This window comes from Podarcis erhardii (assembly GCF_964252035.2).
Source record: "Podarcis erhardii genome assembly, chromosome: 2".
Classification (NCBI taxonomy): domain Eukaryota; kingdom Metazoa; phylum Chordata; class Lepidosauria; order Squamata; family Lacertidae; genus Podarcis; species Podarcis erhardii.
This window is the reverse complement of record NC_138498.1, coordinates 43452102-43467101: the sequence shown is the minus strand read 5'-3', so window position 1 is coordinate 43467101 and position 15000 is coordinate 43452102. Positions and strand designations below refer to the sequence as shown.

Genomic DNA, 15000 nt, shown 5'->3' with positions numbered 1-15000 from the left:
GGCAAGCACAATTTAAATCCTGCAACAGGATGCATTGATGCTCCACAGACAGAATATATTTGTTCAATTAATCAGATCAAAGTGACTATAAGGTGTGAAACAAACAGACCAGCCACCTTTGGTTTATACCACGTAATATGGGAGGCATATGCTATACCCTCTTTCCATCTCCCCGTTAAAAGGAAGGGAGGACCTGATCGCCAATTATCTAGTTCAAAATATTGTACGAACTGTAACAGATAACTTGTGGAAGACAAATTTCCAAAAGCTTTAAGAGAAGCTTTTCGTTTTCAAAATTAAGAAAAAGCAGGCGTGTGGGCCCCAGATTTGCAAAATGTCTGGAAAGCATGCAACTAGTAATAATGTCTTCAGAAACAATTAGATACAGCTGCAATTAAGATGTTCTGCACTTCTTCCTTTCTCTCCCCATGTCGACTGCTCCCTCCTCTACTCTAATTATCCCACCAGCATTCCATATACTTCAAAAATCATAATTCTCACGTTCACAAGTATACAAAAAAATATTTTTGCCATATATGCTACAATTATTAATTGGGGGTGGGTGTTGTTATTCGGGAGTTGGGGGAGGTAGTTTGGGTTTTTCTGCCTGCTCAGCACAATGGAAATTATCAGCACATAGTATACCAAATAAAGGGTCTGCCCATAATGAATGTACCGACAAGTATCTTGTAATACTACACACCAAAAACAGCACAGCTCTGCAGGCTGGGAATGGACTGCCTCACTGCTATCCTGAGTTAGTTGCTCCTCAAGCCAACTGCTACCACTAAGGTAGGGAGGGAAGCCATGAGGGAAGCCAATGAGGGAAGCCATACCTTAGACTCCAGCATCCTTAGCATCTTCAGGTAGGTCGGGGGGAAGGGTCTGGGCCTGAAACCCCAGGGAGCCATGAGCAGGCAGTTTACATGCAACAAGGAGCAAACCGAAGCAGTGTGAGCCCGTGAACCTGGGCAGCTTCCTGGGTGCCACAGACATACAAGCACACCTGCCACCTTCTTACCTTGAAGTCCAGGCAGCTCCTTTGGGTGCACAAAGTCAGGCTTAAGCACCTCAAAGCACAGGAACAACTCTGCCAGGAACACCCCAACGTTTATCTGGGGACGAAAGGCAATGAGTTAGCCAAATAGTCTGTGGAGGAAGCAGCCTTCATTCCTCTCACTTAGCCAGAGTTGGGTCCAGAGAACAAGGGGGAGGAGAGGACCTAGTCTCTGCTCCACCATCTCCATCTGCAGGTAGCACTCCTGAGAAGAACTCTTCCTGGTGCCTAAAACGTCTCTCTCCCGACCCACCGCAATCCCCAGCACTGCCCTGCCACCCACTGCAGAAGGGCCTCATTGTTCTTGCACGATCAGCCTCCAATTAGTGCAGCCGGAGGCCCCAGCCAAGACTCATTAGGGCCAAGGCAGGCTGGACGCTCAGACCAAACACTAATCCCCACTTGCTCCACATGAGCAGCCACACAGGGAATGGAGCAAGGCCTTCAGCCTTGCCAGGGCTCCTTCCAAGCAGCTCCTCTGCCCCCGAAGCTCTGCAGGGCTTCCCTTACTGCAGCCAGGACAGCCATGTTTTCATCTCTAGAGGTACAGAGGGGCTGGAGGACTGCCCCACCTCCTGCCCAGTCCCAGCACTCACCCTCAGCATAGGCGGCATGTACAGCAGGTCCTCCAAGGAGAGGAAGCAGGAGCCACCCAAATAGTCCGCAGAGAAGCCCTGGATCAGCTGCAGGTTGTACAGGCTGTCTGCCACCGACATGGTCTCCTTCAGGCACACGTCTACCGGGCAAGGGAAGCACACAATAGCCATCAGCATGCGGGGTGCATGCGTGTGCACAAGCACATGTGCGAGTGGAAGCGATGTGCACACAATGGCTGCAAGCTCTGAGCAGCCGTCCCATCCCTCCACCCAGGACCCAGAGCACCGACTCACCCTCGAGGCGCACAATCTGGGGGCAGTAGTAGTGGATGGTGGCAGCAATGGCGCCCCCGCTGGCCAGGTCCTTCATGCCAGTGATGGCAGGGAAGCAGGGAGTCTGCTTGGGCAGCGCCTTGTCCTTCCGATAGCGGATCTGTGCAGGGCAGAAACGCAGGAGGAAGTCAACACAGTGACGAAAGGAGCCGGTCCCCACATGAGGGACACTTGAAAAAGCCTGAAGAATGCACCCCCTGCCTCCTCTCGGTCCAGGGCCTCACACCCCAAGCTCCTCCATCCCACCCTCAACTTCACCACCATGCAGGAGACCCTCATGAAATTCTTCCTGGGAATACCCAGGGAGGGAAGAACCAGCCACGATTAACTCCCTCTTTCCCACCCCAAGAATGTGTGTGCACAAAATATGACACTTCCCCCACCCTGCCCCAATACCAAGAGCAAAGTGCATGCTGGGAGGGAGGCAAAGGATATAAAGCAGGGGTGGGGGGGTGCAAGCGAGTCCCTCGAAGGCACAGGTCCCTCTGTGTCAGCCAAGGAGGAGAAAAGCAGGAGGGAAGTGAAGAGGAAGCAGCCAGCATAGGAGGAGAAAAGGAGACACTCTCCCTTCTGTAACAGCTCTGGGTGACCCCAAGGACCAGCTGCCAGCTCCCCTCACTCTCCCCACCACACAAATGTTCCAAGGGGAGGTTCTGGCCTAGTGCTAGGCCCAGTGGGCTGCAGCGCCACAATGGCTGTGGGGGGATGCTAAATTGGGGGAGGGGATCTGCCCTGGGCAGGAGAGAAGACAGAGGAGCCAGCAAGTCAGTCCTGCTAAATAACTGCATTTCCCACTCCAAGGAAACATGCTTGTCCTCACCCCAGGACACAGCAGACAAGACAACAAAAGGCAGCCCCCACACCAGAGACACACACAGAGCAGGGCAGGCCGTGCGCAGACATTGCACAGGGCAAAGGGAGGGGGGAAGGGGTGCACAGACAGACAGACAGACAGGCACAGACACCCAGCAGGCCAGCAAAAAATAAAAAAGGGTGGGGAGAAAAAAAAGAGAGAGGCAAATGGGGCACCTCCATTCCTGCTGCAATGAGCTGGAGGGAGGTTTCAGAGGGAAAGGGCCATGTCCCTGGGGGCGGGAAAGAGTTGGCCGTAGACAGCAAGCTCTGGAGACCAGCTTGACAGATGCTCTACCCCTTCCTCCACCACTGCTGAAGCCAGGAATTAATGGAGCAAGCCTTCCCTCCCCCCCCCCACCAGCCAGCCCAGGAGAAGAGACCAAAGGAACCAAGGGAGGAGGTGGTCACCTGGCCCCAGAGGCCAAAACAGGTCACCTCTCAACACAGCAGGAGTTTTGGTGGGCAGTGGTGGTAATGAGAGGGTTTGTGCTGTTGGCTGCACCCACATCTTTCCCATCCTGACACCTTACAGCTCTAGAGAGAAAAGTCAGTGGACGCCCCCACACTAAACGTCCTAAAATAGAACAAAAACCAGAGTGTCTAACAAAAACAAGAAATGCAACCCCGGATTTCTGCAGGCTCTGGAAAGGCAAGGGGCTGATTGTGTTTGGAGGGTGAGCAACGAGATGAGGCTACTCCCAAGAACTGAGGGCAAACGGCAGGTCTCTTGTGTGCATTGGGGGGAGCCCACGTTGCTCTGAATGTGGAGGGAGGAGGACCCTGGAAAATGTCCACAGCAGAGGGGGAAGCTCGCCTCTCCAAGCCCCAGGCAAGTTGGTAGCTTGTGGGGCAGGGGAGAAAGGCGGCCCAGGCCCATTGCAGCAGGAACGGCCCAAAGTCCTAGAAAACAGCAACCCGGGTGGATGGCAAGGTGGTGCAGGCGGGCGGTGGGAGGCACGCGCCGACGGATACATTACCACAGGAGGCTTATTCCCCGACTCCTTCAAACAAAAAGCGATGGCATGCTGGATGCAATAGCAAAGAAAAGAGAGAGCCTGATCAATGCACCCGCAAGGAGGGAGGAGAGAGGAGGAAAGGGCTGCTGCTGCTGCCTTGCAAGGCTGGGGAACAGGGTTGGGGTAGGGGGTTGCAGGGAAGGCCTAGCCAAGGCCTAGCTTTCTGCCTGGGGTGATTAAAGCCTCCCCAGCATGCACCTGGGGCTCCCAAGAGAGCCCTCTCTCCCTTCCGGAGCACCCCACACTCCTGAACACTAAACGCAATGTAGCATCCAGGCCTAAGTTCGGACTAGTCCGCACTCTCGGCTGCACTGAGTACAGCTGGGCAGCAAGCAAATGGCAGGGGGGGGAGGGGGACAGAAGGCAACACAGAAGGGGGGAATAAAGGAATGTCGTGTAACTAGCATGCTGTTCCTACTTGGCAGCTCCAGGCATGAGCTGCCCTGCTCTGGCTGTCTCTTAACCCCTCTGCACAAATGAAAACCGGGGCTTCTCGGTTGATCTCTGAGGCAGTCCCTCTTGCCTGTCCGTTAGACCCCAGGGCACCTGTAACCCCAAGGAGGTTGCGTTATTCAGGGCAGGAAGAAGAGATCCGTTAAGCACCCACCGCCACCGCCAGAACCCAACCCTCATGTGCCCCAACACGCGGAGCTAAGAGAGAGCAAAGCAGGAGCGGGTTGCGGAGGGAAGGGAGATGAGAACAAAGGATGCTGGGATATACCAGCATCCCAGCAGCTGGTTTCTCATGTGGGAACACGCCTCCTCCTCCTCCTCCTCCTCCTCCCGGGACAGGGTCCCCTCTGCCCTCAAAGTCTCCCCAAAGTTCAGGCAGGTGCCCATCCCACAGGGAGCAGGGCAATGTCGTCCCCTCACTGAAACACACACACACACACTCAGGTATCTCTGCTCCAAGGTCCTAAATCCCCAGCATCCTTTGCTCTGGGTCCCCCTGGCATGCAGCGCAGGAGCCAAAAGCAGCAGGGAGATAATAAGTAAAGCCACCCACTTACAGGAACCAGTTTCCAGTACCACCTTGTGGGACACTGAAGCAGAGGAAAAGATGCAGAAAAAGACAGCTCTGTCACATAACACACCGTGACGGTATCGCACTCGCAGCACAGAAAGCCGGAGGGGCAGCTTGGGCTGGGATGAGGCCTCGTCGTTGGGCCCATCGGGGACATGAACGGGGCAGCTTCTCAGGCAGGCAACCCGCCTCCGCCCCCCTCAATATGGTCTGACCACTCTGGCCAACAGAGCCAGTGAGCCAGCTCCACAGAATGGATTTGGGGGAGAAGTCAAGGCTCTCTGGTTGCCCACAAAGCAAGGACAAAGCAGACAAAGGCCACCTCACAGGAGGAGGGCGAAGCAGCAGATCTACAAGGGGGAGAGGTAGGGAATCCTTGGGGTGCAGGGAGTTCCCAAACATAAGCTAGAGTTGGGGGGCGGGGAGTCAGTCAGAAGGGAGGAAGCGAATTCTATCTTCGAAGGAAAGAGCGGGAGGGAAAGGGTGTGGCTCGTACACAGAACAAAGCCAGCATGGATAAAGCCACCCTTCCGTCGCCACGCTTTAGCTACTGGGGCAGGGCCCACAAATGGCCTCCCTCCCTCCCACTCCAGCTACGCCACAAGTCAAGGCTCCCTCCCTGCTCCATTCAGAAGGAAGCTGCACGAGCCAGGCAAACGCACCTTGGGACCGCTGTTGGAGGCCTGGGTCTGGCCATCTGTTCCCGGAGCAGCCCGCTGAGTACATTCCTGCTCGCTGCTTTGCTGTATCTTGTGGATGATCTGGAGGGAGGAAGCAAGGAGCATGCCGTTGTTGTCTTTTGTTTTGCTTTTTATAAATACCTTGGAAGTCGAGCAGAATCCGTTCCAGAAGTCCGTTCAACTTCCAAAACATTCAAAAACCAAAGCGTGGCTTCTGATTGTCTTCCTGCAGCCAATCGGAAGCCCCGTTGGATGTTCAGCTTCCAAAAATAGTTTGCAAACTGGAACAGGCATTTCTGGGTTTGCGGCATTTGGGAACTACCATACTTTTCTGTCTATTAGACGCCCCCATGTATAAGACCCTCCCCCCTATTTTGGGGGACTTAATTTTAAGAAAATGAGGGGAGATGGCTCAAAGTTGTTGAGCCTCTCCCCCCATGCAGCTGTGGGCAGGAAACACTCCCTAGATCATTTCCCGCACACAGGTAGGGAGTGTTTCCCTCACGCATCAGCATCGAGGGAAGTTGTGCTCTAACCAGCCAGCAGGTTGGCCAGAGGGCACCTTCCCCTGATGCTGCTGTGCGCGCAGGAAACGATCCAAGGAGTGCTTCCCATGCGCGGCGGCATCAGGGGAAGCTGCATGCCGCCAGCCAGTGCCCCCAGATCGCTCCCTGTAGGCAGCAGCATCGGGAGAATCTGCATGCCACCACCCCAGCACTTCCAGATCGCAGCACTTCCAGCGGCATCTCCCCCCATGCCACTATCCATGTATTGGACGACCTTTGACATGATTTTTGTGTCAAAAAACCTCATCCAATACACGGGAAAATACAGTAAGCTGTTCCAAAACCAAGGTATGACTGTATTTTTATTGATTTTTTTTTCAGCACAGGATACAATAAAAGTCAAACTAATTTAAATAAAAGATATTTTTAAAAAGTGTATTGGGAAGAGGCACACACACCTTACCAATCCCTGCACATCCCACCCACAGACCAATTTAAGGTGCTGAAGGTCCCTCCTCTGCTATTCTCCTCTCCTTCCCAAACAGGTCATGTTATACGTGTCTCCAAAAACATGACTGCCTTCCTGAGTCCAGGCCAAAAAGAGAGATAAATGACTTGTGGCACCTTATTAAAGATGACAAATGTGTTACAGGGATAAACTTTCATGGATTAGCGATCCCTTTATCAGATGCATGAAGTTAATCCCCCATTGGCATGTGGGTGTAAAAAAACTTTTGTTGGAGAGGAAAGGGCAATGAAATGCAACTCCACTTGAGCTTAAATGTACACAAAGTAAGCCCAGCACCCCTTCACAACAGCAGCAAATTGGTGATAGAATGAAACGGGCCGGAACAGAATCAAGGAACTGCCCCTTTTATTTAATATTTTATCCCAAGTTTCTATGAGGTCATATTCAAAACCAATGAAAAAACTATGTTTATTATCCTGCCCCTATCCTTTGGGCTCCAGGTGAGATTTTATAGCAATTTTTAGTAGGATAAATCTATGTCCCCAAAGGGCTCACAAATTGTAAGTAATCCATCCAAACCATTTTACTCCAACCTCACATTTTCCATGTCAGAGGTTGGACAGTGCAGCTGGGCATGGACTAGTGCAGATGTGGAGAACCTCTGGCCCTCCAGATATTGCTGAACTACAACTACAACCATCACTGGCCACTGGCTATCCTTGCAGGGGCTGATGGGAATTGTAGTTGACCTCTAGAGGAGTAAAGGTTCCTGGAGTAGAGAATCAAACAAACTTGCTGTGTGAATAAAGTGGGAATTTAACTCTCTCTATGCCCACCTAAGTAATCTGGAGGAAGCACAAATACCAAGAATAGCTGATTGATTGATTGATTGATTGACTGATTGATAAATAAATAAGGTACCATGTCTATCCAGTGCAGAAGTTTCTGGTCCCAGGAGATGGCTGCCAGATCAGTGCCTGGTGTAACACTGAGTGAGCTGGTGGCTTCCAACGCAAACGCTGTCATCAGTGAGTCAATCAATGCCAGGTGCGCACCCTGTACATGTGGCAAGGAAGAGAGAGACAAGTTAGACAACCTGTGTTCAGCCACGAGGGTATCCTTACCCCACAAATGGAGCCAGGAACATAGTTGGTGCCACCCCTAGGTGTGAGATTACACAGGAAAAGGGAGAACTATCTTCCCATTGATGCTGGGACAGGTGCAAGCAAGCTCCATCATTCCTCAGGATGAATTGCCAAGTTCAGTTTACTTTTCTCCCTGCTTCATAAAGTTCAGAGACACAGATCAACTACTGTATTTTTCGCTCTATAAGATGCACCAGACCACAAGACGCACCTAGTTTTTGGAGGAGGAAAACAAGAAAAAATATATTCTGAATCTCAGAAGCCAGAACAGCAAGAGGGATCGCTGTGCAGTGAAAGCAGCAATCCCTCTTGCTGTTCTGGCTTCAGGGATAGCTGTGCAGCCTGCATTCGCTCCATAAGACACGCACACATTTCCCCTTACTTTTTAGGAGGGAAAAAGTGAGTCTTATAGAGCAAAAAATACGGTATGTTCTGCTCTATCACAGGGCAACAGGCTAGCCCTCCATGGCATAAGCTGCTTTCTCCAGTGTAATAAAGCACACAGAGTGTTGGGGGCATGTTGGAAGGACATCGTCTTGGCTGGGGTGAATAAGCAGAATGAATGGAGTTACCAGCAGATGCAGGCTGGCAGCACGTAGATGTATTTACTCTGGAAGTGCATACTCGATTCTGACCAAACTAAGCTTCCTGGTGTATATTTTGCTCTAGGGGGCTTAGTTTCGTCAGAATCTAGTATACACTTTCAGAGTTAATGCTAAATACATTACTTCTGGTAAATGAGCCACCATAGTTGCTAGAGGGCTGTGCAAATTTGTGTCCTGGGCTTTTTAGCCTCCTCTACCCATGTACTATCTGAAGCCAAAAGGGTGCAGTGGTTGCCAGATGTGAAATATATTGGCATTATTTTCAGCTGTCCCACCCCACTACAAGGACTGGAGTCTTGGGCCAGATCATGGTAACATGAGAATCCCCCTTGCTGTGCCCGACTGAGCAAGCTCAGTCCCAGTCTTACACCACAGGAGAGCAGATTAGTTGCCTTAAGCTTTTAATGCTGTTAAGGAGAACCTGGATGAGAGCAGCCTGGGGGCAAAGGGAACATGTGCTAGGTACAGATATTGGGCTTTATTACCAGCATCGTCATCATGCATGCAGTCTGCCTGCCCCCATGTTTCCCTCCAAATTCTGCATGCAAGATCTCTCAGTGCCCCAAACACAGGAACTATGGGTCCAGGAGCAACAGCCTCTTCTGCTTCTGGGCAGGTCTAATAGGATAGCCTACAAGCCAATTATCTCCGCGAAGACCCTAGCAACAATGCCAGCTGCCTTCTGATATTCTAAAGTGGCAGGGGGAGATGGTAGACAGCATCTTTCTTGATAGGACCCATTTGCAGTCCACAATGGACTTGCAGTGGTTGACAAAGGTCACAGTTGTGATGTACAGACATGGGGAGAGAAGCAGCAGATAGAACATTAGACTGGAAGACCCAAAATTGCCTGTGGTCTCTCCAAGCAAAGCTGAAATCCTTCTAGCCAAGAGGTTTAAGCAGGTGGGATAAACTTGAGCCACTTCCTATGGAAATATGAAGGAAGGTCCCAGGCCCTGAATAATGGTACTTTTGTCTGTTAAGCTCCTGAACAGAAAATGTGACAGGGAACTCTCCCCCTACAACCTCACCCCCATGGCAGAAGCAGCACTAGAAGATTTTCTGCCAGCAGTGATCTGCTAACAAGAAATGGAAAAAAGTGAAGTCTCTGCTGAGTCAAGGGGGGAGGGGAATATCCAACGCAGCATAAAGTGAATGTTCCATCAGCACGGGGATTTTTGCTTGTGCAACGGAATGTTCTTCCCCTCTCCTCCCCCTGCCAAGCTGTTCCAGGGGTTTCTCCAATCCTCTGGAGTAGATTTAGGGAGGGTGCATGGCACATGCAAGGCAAAGGTGGTAGTGGTGGAAGCCCAGTTGCCCAAGTGGAAATCCTTGTGCCAACAGGACAACTGAATACTGCTCAAGGCTTGCCTCACAACGATATGAGGATGGACAGTTTATACAATCAGCTAAATTCAAGTGATGAAGGTTTCTCTGGACTGTACCTCTTCAGGCTGCACAGAAAGAATTGCAAGTCTGAAGCCTTTTCACCAAGAAAATAAAATGTTGAACTAATGAAACTAGACCAAAGGTAGCCAATGCGTGGCCTTCCAGAGATGTTGCTGGACTACAACTCCCATTATCCCTGACCACTGGCCATCCTAGTTGGGTCTGATGGGAGTTAAAGACCAACATCACTTGGAGGACTAAAGGTTCTCTGCTCCTGGACTAAACTGAACTCTTCTCCCTGACATGCTCATTCTCTACATGCAGGTATGGGATCAGCATTCAAAAAGGGACAAACTTTGCTACTCAGTTCTGGCCAAACTGGTGCACCCTGCGCAAAGTTTTTACTGAAACCCCTGCCTGAACAAGTTATGGAAAGTCAGACCACAACTGTAAAATGCAATGAAAGCTCCCACCCATCTTTAACGCAGATCCTAGGACCTAAGTTTTGTCATGGCTACCATCAAATAAAACTTTACTGCTACCATGGCAAACATTTTAAGAATGGGTTATGTAGTCACACAAACACTGCATGTCTGTTTGGTTATTCAAATGACTACAGCTCTAGCCTGATCCAGGAATGGGGGGGGGGTTGTGAGGAGGTGGGTTCAAAGGAAGAAGAGCAGGAGTATCAAAATGTGAGTTCACTGAGTGCCCAACTGCAACTGGGTCCTTGCAAGCAAAAGGCAGCAAGCAGGCCAGATGCAAGCCTCTAGGTGCACCACACCCAGCCCTTCCTAGCAGCCTGATTTTCTGCACCAGCAGAGCGGGAACTGCAGCAGAGGAAAAAGCTGTTGACTCGACAGTGAATCAAGCTTGGGTGTTAATGGGGCCCTCGTACTTGGGAGACAGAGAGAGAATAATGCAGAATAAGGGATGTGCCAAGCCTGAAGGGAGAAGCCTGAGAACAAGCCTCTCATTCCCCTTCAGAGCTGGGGCCACACCTAGCACACCTCAGGACGGGGGACCTCTGGCTAAAAAACCCTATTCCCCTGGTTTCTTCTTCCCCTCCTTCAAAGACAAGGCCCAAAACAGACACAGCCACGCTCCCTCTAGCTGCTTGGGCCTCAATAAGGCCTTTGTGGGATAAATACACTGAGGCCGTGTCAGACAAGGCCAGGGGAGTCGGATAATAGCCACACTGCTCGGCTCTGGCTCTGATGTCTGCTTTCCAATATCATTGCTGGCAGAAAGCCAATATGGCTGCCACCACCAGCTCCCTCCACAGAGCAACTAATCCGCTGCTTTGCTCTCCCATACTCTTGGAGTTCAGGGTGTGGCGGCAGCCTAGCTGTGTGCTCTCTAAACATCTTGTCCCATGTGGCGTGCAACCTACAGTTTCCTTGGGAGGGGCTCCAAATGCCCGGATCAAAATCAAGAGTCTCCATCATTCTCCTCACCCCCAACCCTGGGCATGATTAAACCTTCCCTTTCCAATTGCTTCCATGGGACCATTTCCCGAGCACACAGCTGGGAGCAAGGGAGATAGAGGACACCCCTCCCTCCAGCTAGCTGGCGCTCTCGCCTCTCCTCCCAGCCTTGACAGAATCACCAGAGCAAAATTAATAGCAATCAGAGGTACCCGCTCAGCGCGGAGCAATCCTGCCGGGCACCTGCCAGCAGAGCCGCACCAGCAGCGGGGATTCCCCCTCCCCGCTCCCCCTCCCATTACACAAGCACCAGGCGGAAGAATGATAATTGCTGGGCCCAGGGAGCAGAAAGCAGAAATCCCCAAGCCCCCTTTCTGGACTTTAACAATTTGTACATCCTTCTTAGCGCTGGCTTTGTGTTGCTTCCCCCATATTCCAGGTCTTCCTTTGCTCCACCGCAAAAGCAAACTCCCCGCCCCCCCCAAAATATATTTTTTTTATTTGCTTTTCTGTTTTTGCCATCAACACATATTCTGTTACATTCATGCACAAAACGAAAAGAAAAAAGATAACATGCACATAAAACATAAACATGTCCTAATAATAATAATAGTGTGTGTGTGTGTGTGTGTGTGTGTGTATATATATATATAGTGTATATATAGTATATATATATTCTTCCAAGTTGTTTAAATCCTATATATATTTACTTTTACTTCCCCTCCACTCTTCCCTTGGTTTCCTAGCCTTTTAACTGAGTTTTCTTTCTTTTGCCACCTCCTTTGTTGCCAGTGTATCCATTTGGAATTCTCATATCAACACCTCAACAATTTTCGGTGTGAGGAACAGACAGACTCCAACCTCAGCCTCCTTTTGAACCCCCCCCCCTCTCCTCACTCACTTCTTGCCTTTCACACCTAAATAAGTGTACGGTTCCCACCCTTCACGGCTCTCTTTTTCCCATCTGTTTTCTTGCAGAGGGGAGAGGGAGACACCCGCAGTGTTTCCCAACCAGATCCCCTCCCCACAACAGGCCTTGCTGAAAATAGATAAACTGGAAAGGGAGATAGGATGTGGAGTTGTCAGCTATTGCAGATAAGTTTCCCCAAGTTCACTTACTATTGCTCAACCCCACACTCACTCCGAGCCGGCTAGTTATAGGTGCTTCTAAAAGGGGACACACAAAGCCAGGCCCCTGTTTTGCCCCTTAAACAGTAAACCAGAACAAGAAAAAAAACCCAAAACCCTTCATTCTAGGATATTATCCTGTTCTCCCTCCTTCTTAGGATTTGCTACGCCACAAACCACTAAGGTCCCACCCAAGTTAAAGGAAACCTGAATTCCCATGTGCTTGTGTACAAGTGAAAAAGCACTAGCAGCTTGTACAGAGGAGCTTCCTTCTCACACGTGTACAGATGTCTGTGCATGCCGGGCCTTAGACCAACAGTAAATAACTTCCTTTGCCAGCAGAGGGTCCCTGGTTCAATCGTTGGGAGTCTCCAGAGAAGGAAGAACCTTTGGAGTGCTGCTACCAGTCAGTGTAAACAACACGCAGCTGGAGGGACCAGTGGCCTCATCTGGCATGAGGCAGATGTTTCTAATGCTGGCCATCTAACCTTTAGTGCGCTGCTGCCCATCTTCTCTCCTTGATAATATCAGCACTTTAAAAACCAACGGGGCTTCGAAGGGAGCAACAGGAGGCTTCAGCTTCCCAAGAGGGAGAGTCAAAAGACCTTGGGGGGGTGGGGGGGTAGAAAGAAACTTCTCCTGTCTTTAGCCACACCTCAGCCCTCCCCACCCACAGAGAGATGAGGGAAGGGGTTCCCACGGGGTGGCTGGGATCTAAGCTTGTAAAGGCTCCACCCTGAAGCTGTGGCGCCACAGAAGACGCTCCTTGTATTAACAGAGGCAGGCAAGGAGGGAGGAGGGAGGAGGGAAGGAGTTTTGGGGATTTGTCTGTCACCCTCAGGGCCTCCACCGTGCCACTGCACAGGACAGGACAGCGCTGGGGAGAGCAGCATTTACACAAGGCCGTCAACAGGAGCAGCGAGCGTCCTCCCCACAATTCAGAGCCTGCCTTTGGGCTGGTGGGAGGAAGATCCTTTCACAGAAAATCTTTTTCTCCACTGCCCTCTTCCCCAAACCATCAGTTACATCAAACATATGCCCAGAACAGCCTCTGTACAGCAGCGCCCAGCCACTAATGCTGCCTTCGCCATCCTGGTGCCTTCCAGATGCTGTGGACCACAACTCCCACCAGGCCCAGCCAGCACAGTCGCTGATGAGGAATGGTGGTCCCAAACACCTGGAAAACACCAGAGCTAGTGAAGCCTGTGCTACTGTCATCATGATCACCAGATCACAGAGCTCCAGGCATATATATATCTAGGAGATGACTGCACCCATTTGAGCCAACCACATTTCAAAACTACTAAATTCATGCTTCAGACTAATTTTTAATGCTTGCGCGGGAGTTACATTCCGGGGATCATGCCTAAAGCCAAAATCGTGTATCGTCAAAACACCGTGGGTACAATGGTGGGTGGGATTGCCAAAGCATTTTTTCCTGGATGTCTGCTCCCTTTACACCTCTTTTTTAATTTTTTGCCAAGTGCATAAAGCTGAATGCACACAAGTTAAATGTGTGCAAGTTGTGGGTATCTCCCACCACACTGTTGCAGTACAGTGGGGAAACTGAACATGATGAACTTAGCTCTGCTCCTGAATCCTCAAAGAGCAGGTCCTCCAACTCACATCAGCACAGCCTGCAATTGTCCACATCTTGCCGGACTCCCAGCTCCCATCACCCCTGACTGCTGGACATGCTAGCAGGGGCTGATGTGAGATGGAGGCCAACAAGAACTGAAGAACCGCAAGTCAGCCACCCCTGCATCGTAGCACCCCACTGAAATTTCTAAATCCCTTGTTCCTTTTAAGGAACAATCCTACCACGTTCATTCTTGGAAAGGCACTAACTGAGCTCCCCACCTCTGCTCCTGGTTTCAGCTGAGAGTTGGAGGGCAATTAATTTCTTTCCACTCTCCAGCAACCAACACCCACTCCAGTTTGAATAAACAGTAGAAGAAGAAGAGTTTGGATTTGATATCCCGCTTTTCACTCCCTTTAAGGAGTCTCAAAGCGGCTAACAATCTCCTTTCCCTTCCTCCCCCACAACAAACACTCTGTGAGGTGAGTGGGGCTGAGAGACTTCAGAGAAGTGTGACTGGCCCAAGGTCACCCAGCAGCTGCATGTGGAGGAGCGGAGACGCGAACCCGGTTCCCCAGATTACGAGACTGCCACTCTTAACCACTACACCACACTGGCTCTCCAGTACACTCCCCCCTCCTTCTGCAAACAGTACACTCCCCCCTCCTTCTGCAAGAGCACCAAGTCAAAATGTTTACCCCTGGGAAGATGCCAAGCTTGTGGACTTACCAGTCTGATTGGTTTGTGGTGCAGATCTGTCTCCTTGATGGGCTTGTCTTGGAAGGTGGGCACCAAGCCACGATGGGCCAGAAGCTGGAGCAAGGCAGCATTGTCCTTGGGGGAAGGGGCGCCATCAGTGCCCGATGGCAGGGCCCGGCGCCAGGCACGGCAGTAGATGTCAGACGAATGCAACAGGCGGATGAGAGGAGGCTTCATGTGCTCCTGTTCATACTGGTCTGTATAGAAGGGTTCGCGTAGCTCAGCAGGGATGTGCTCTGTACACAGAGAGAGAGAGAAACAGTCACATTATTCCTTGTGCTCAGCAAGCCTCTCTAAAATATCCCATCTGCCTCACTGTATCATCTGCACACCAACCGCCAGAGCCTCCTGATCCTCAGTACCCCTATTAGTTTTCTGTCACCACTATCTGCCCCAAGTCAGTGAGCTGCAGTGGCTAAGAGAGTGAATTTT

General features: G+C 50.9%; 1 protein-coding gene across 5 annotated transcripts in view; it reads right to left on the bottom strand.

The window, feature by feature from the left end:
* The window catches only part of CAMSAP3 (calmodulin regulated spectrin associated protein family member 3), a 45840-nt gene that overhangs the window by 11969 nt on the left and 18871 nt on the right, over window positions 1-15000 (bottom strand). For 2 of the 5 annotated variants that reach the window (XM_081850132.1, XM_081850135.1), the window contains exons 2-9: window positions 14539-14804; window positions 7458-7592; window positions 5544-5642; window positions 4868-4900; window positions 3819-3866; window positions 1948-2086; window positions 1654-1793; window positions 1022-1115 (exon numbers count right to left, since the gene is read on the bottom strand). In XM_081850132.1, the coding sequence (XP_081706258.1) occupies window positions 1022-1115; window positions 1654-1793; window positions 1948-2086; window positions 3819-3866; window positions 4868-4900; window positions 5544-5642; window positions 7458-7592; window positions 14539-14804 (954 nt within the window). The remainder of the gene's footprint in view (window positions 1-1021; window positions 1116-1653; window positions 1794-1947; window positions 2087-3818; window positions 3867-4867; window positions 4901-5543; window positions 5643-7457; window positions 7593-14538; window positions 14805-15000) is intronic. The other 3 variants (XM_081850133.1, XM_081850134.1, XM_081850136.1) reach the window with 3 other exon arrangements.